This window comes from Dinoponera quadriceps, unplaced genomic scaffold (assembly GCF_001313825.1).
Source record: "Dinoponera quadriceps isolate SergipeBrazil2010 unplaced genomic scaffold, ASM131382v1 C3945157, whole genome shotgun sequence".
In the NCBI taxonomy this organism is placed as follows: Eukaryota; Metazoa; Arthropoda; class Insecta; order Hymenoptera; family Formicidae; genus Dinoponera; species Dinoponera quadriceps.
The window spans coordinates 1-2,545 of NW_014568235.1; the positions used below are offsets into that span (position 1 = coordinate 1).

Here is a 2,545-nt window from a genome sequence, read left to right on the forward strand (position 1 = left end):
ATATATACTGATTTGAATTTATCTCAGCACATAGTCGCACGCATAAGTCTCCTTTCATGGTTTTCGCATAAGATGAATTTTGTTGCAGGGAACGTCCGTCTTATCTCCAATAATACCATTTAGCTTCGTGGTAGTGCCAGCCTTTATAATATATAGGAAAAGCGCTCAACACGTCTACGAGAATCATCCAGCCCTGTACATACTTGCATTCGGAATGGTCGCGGCCAAAGTTACCAATAGATTAGTGGTACGTATGCCGAGTCGAACGAACTTCCCAAATAGCACCCGGTGAATTTTTAAAGTATTCCTGAAATCTCCTTCTTTGAGTTCCTTCTTTGAGTTGTAATTCTTTAGGAATTCGTAGAAGAATATTAGAAGTAAGAATGATCCAGGAAGTTACATGTATCATGATTGAAATCCCGGAGAACTTCTTGTATTTACATAGATTATTTCATATCAACGAGGTAGTATACCTTATGAATTGACGAGGAATAGTGTTTATGAGCAGAAACAGGAATATAAAATATCTAATAAACGTCAACTCTGAAAGTAACGTTTCATCAATATTATAATTTCCTGCTCAACGATGTGACTGTTACGTACAATATGTTATATATAACATTTGTACCGTCCAATTATTATTGTCGGAAATTATAATATTGATATAATAACGCTATTGTGTTAATTGATGTTTGGTAGACAACAATTCTCTTCCAACTGAAATAATTAAAATATATTCAGCTTTCAACTACATAAAAGAAGAAAGAAATCATACAGAACAAAGAAAAAATTATATCATACGTGGTGATTCGTAAAGTCATTTATAAAGCTTAAAAATTATAAAGTAGCAATTTGTAGAAATATATGAGCCTAGTTCATATTCTCACGATTCAATGAAACGTCAACATAATGTCACTTTTCATTATATATGTCGCCTATTTTCCAGGTTGCTCACATGACCAAAAATGAAATGCAATATTTAGACAGCTCGCTGATCGGTCCAGCCATGCTGTTCCTCAATCAATATTTCAACTTTTTCATCAACGAGTACTATGTACTTTGGCTGTGTTTCGTAAGTTCGCGAGTTCTCATCTGCAATTTTTTCTCCGCTCGCGAGACGGTCTTCTCCCTCGCGATCTTCGTCTCCCGATCTCTTCTAAGCGATGAAATGTGTGTGTTTATTTAGATCTGGGTTACTCTGGATCTCTTCCGGTACAGTGCTCAAGTGTGTCTCGAAATTTGCGATCACATGAAGATCAAGCTGTTCAGGATATCGGTGTCCGATCATCGCGTACACGCCAGCCAGGCTCCTAACATCGCCGAGAAAAATGGTACTAATAGGTCACAACGTAATAGATTACATAAGAAACATTCTAGAGTTAACTAGTGATAATGAATGTCCTGTATGATTCGCCTGATGTGTTGTTGTTGTTGTGTATAAAAAAGAAGAAGAATCATAACAGAAATGTAACAAAGTATAAAAAAAACATTTGACGAGAGTTTTCTGTATATAGAACACATTGGAATAAGTACAGTTCATTTGTTATCACGTTAATTTATATAATCTATCGTTTTAGACTAGACGTACTCGTGATTATACATATATATGTGACCACACACACATGCGCGCGCGCGCACGCACGCACGCACACACGCACACACACACACATATATATGTATATATACATGAAGCTTTAGTTAAAACGATTAGCGACTATTATGGACATTTTAGTAAGATGTACTACGTCGAAGCAAAAATGCGTCCGACCGTATAACAAGGACGGCGCTTGTTCCATATTTATAAGAAAAAAAGTGATAAATGAATCATAATCTAGTGTTCGCACAGAGATAGAGAGAGAGAGAAAGAGAGAGAGAGGGGACATAATATATGTTTATACATAAGTTTATACGAGGATGTTATGAGTTTAATCTTAACTGCATAAAACTTTTAAGTATCGATGACTTATCGGAGTCTGATACATTACATTCATTGCCGTAGGATACTAATTCTAGCGAGATAGAGATTGTATATCAAACATAAAATCAAAATTTCTTCATCGTTCATAAACGGGTTGTTTGGAAATCGCTGCTTCAGATATCTCAGGTGTGATGTTCTTAAACGGGAGGATCACGATATACTTTTGTTTAAATATATTCGTAAATTATAATTTATATCTCAGTTATTATATATAAATATACACGAGGAATTGAGAGATCACGTCCTTCGTCAAGTATATAATTCATTCATTAAAAACGGATTATTTAGCGTATATGTAAATTTTCTTTCAGCATAGCTTCGAACACGGAATGTGTCATGAATGTTTTCGATATTTTCGCTTTTTGGCGTGTCTGTTTATTTGATAGAGAAACATAATTTTAATGATGATAAGGACAACTGAACCATGTCAGATATATGTCAGGATAAAAAGACTAAAGACAGTTACATGACACTGCAAAATGTAAGATATGTTCGTTTACTTTTACAATCTCGTACGACAGTAGAGAGAGAGAGAGAGAGAGAGAGAGAGAGAGAGAGAGAGAGAGA

The 2,545-nt window shown here is 35.2% G+C and overlaps 1 protein-coding gene across 1 annotated transcript; it reads left to right on the top strand.

The window, feature by feature from the left end:
- The first annotated feature begins 6 nt into the window (after positions 1-6).
- Positions 7-2,534, top strand: LOC106751550 (choline/ethanolaminephosphotransferase 1-like). Its single transcript, XM_014632451.1, has 3 exons — positions 7-247; positions 947-1,072; positions 1,187-2,534. The coding sequence occupies exons 1-3, from the start codon at positions 215-217 to the stop codon at positions 1,385-1,387; spliced, it is 360 nt and encodes a 119-aa protein (XP_014487937.1). The 5' UTR covers positions 7-214; the 3' UTR covers positions 1,388-2,534.
- Positions 2,535-2,545: the final 11 nt, after the last annotated feature.

What these genes read in the sequence shown, in the direction of transcription:
- LOC106751550 (XM_014632451.1), top strand. Translation starts at nt 215, where the DNA reads ATGGTCGCGGCCAAAGTTACCAATAGATTAGTG. An exon ending in AAGTTACCAATAGATTAGTG is followed by an intron (nt 248 to 946) that starts GTACGTATGCCG and finishes CCTATTTTCCAG; the next exon opens with GTTGCTCACATGACCAAAAA. An exon ending in ATGTACTTTGGCTGTGTTTC is followed by an intron (nt 1,073 to 1,186) that starts GTAAGTTCGCGA and finishes GTGTTTATTTAG; the next exon opens with ATCTGGGTTACTCTGGATCT.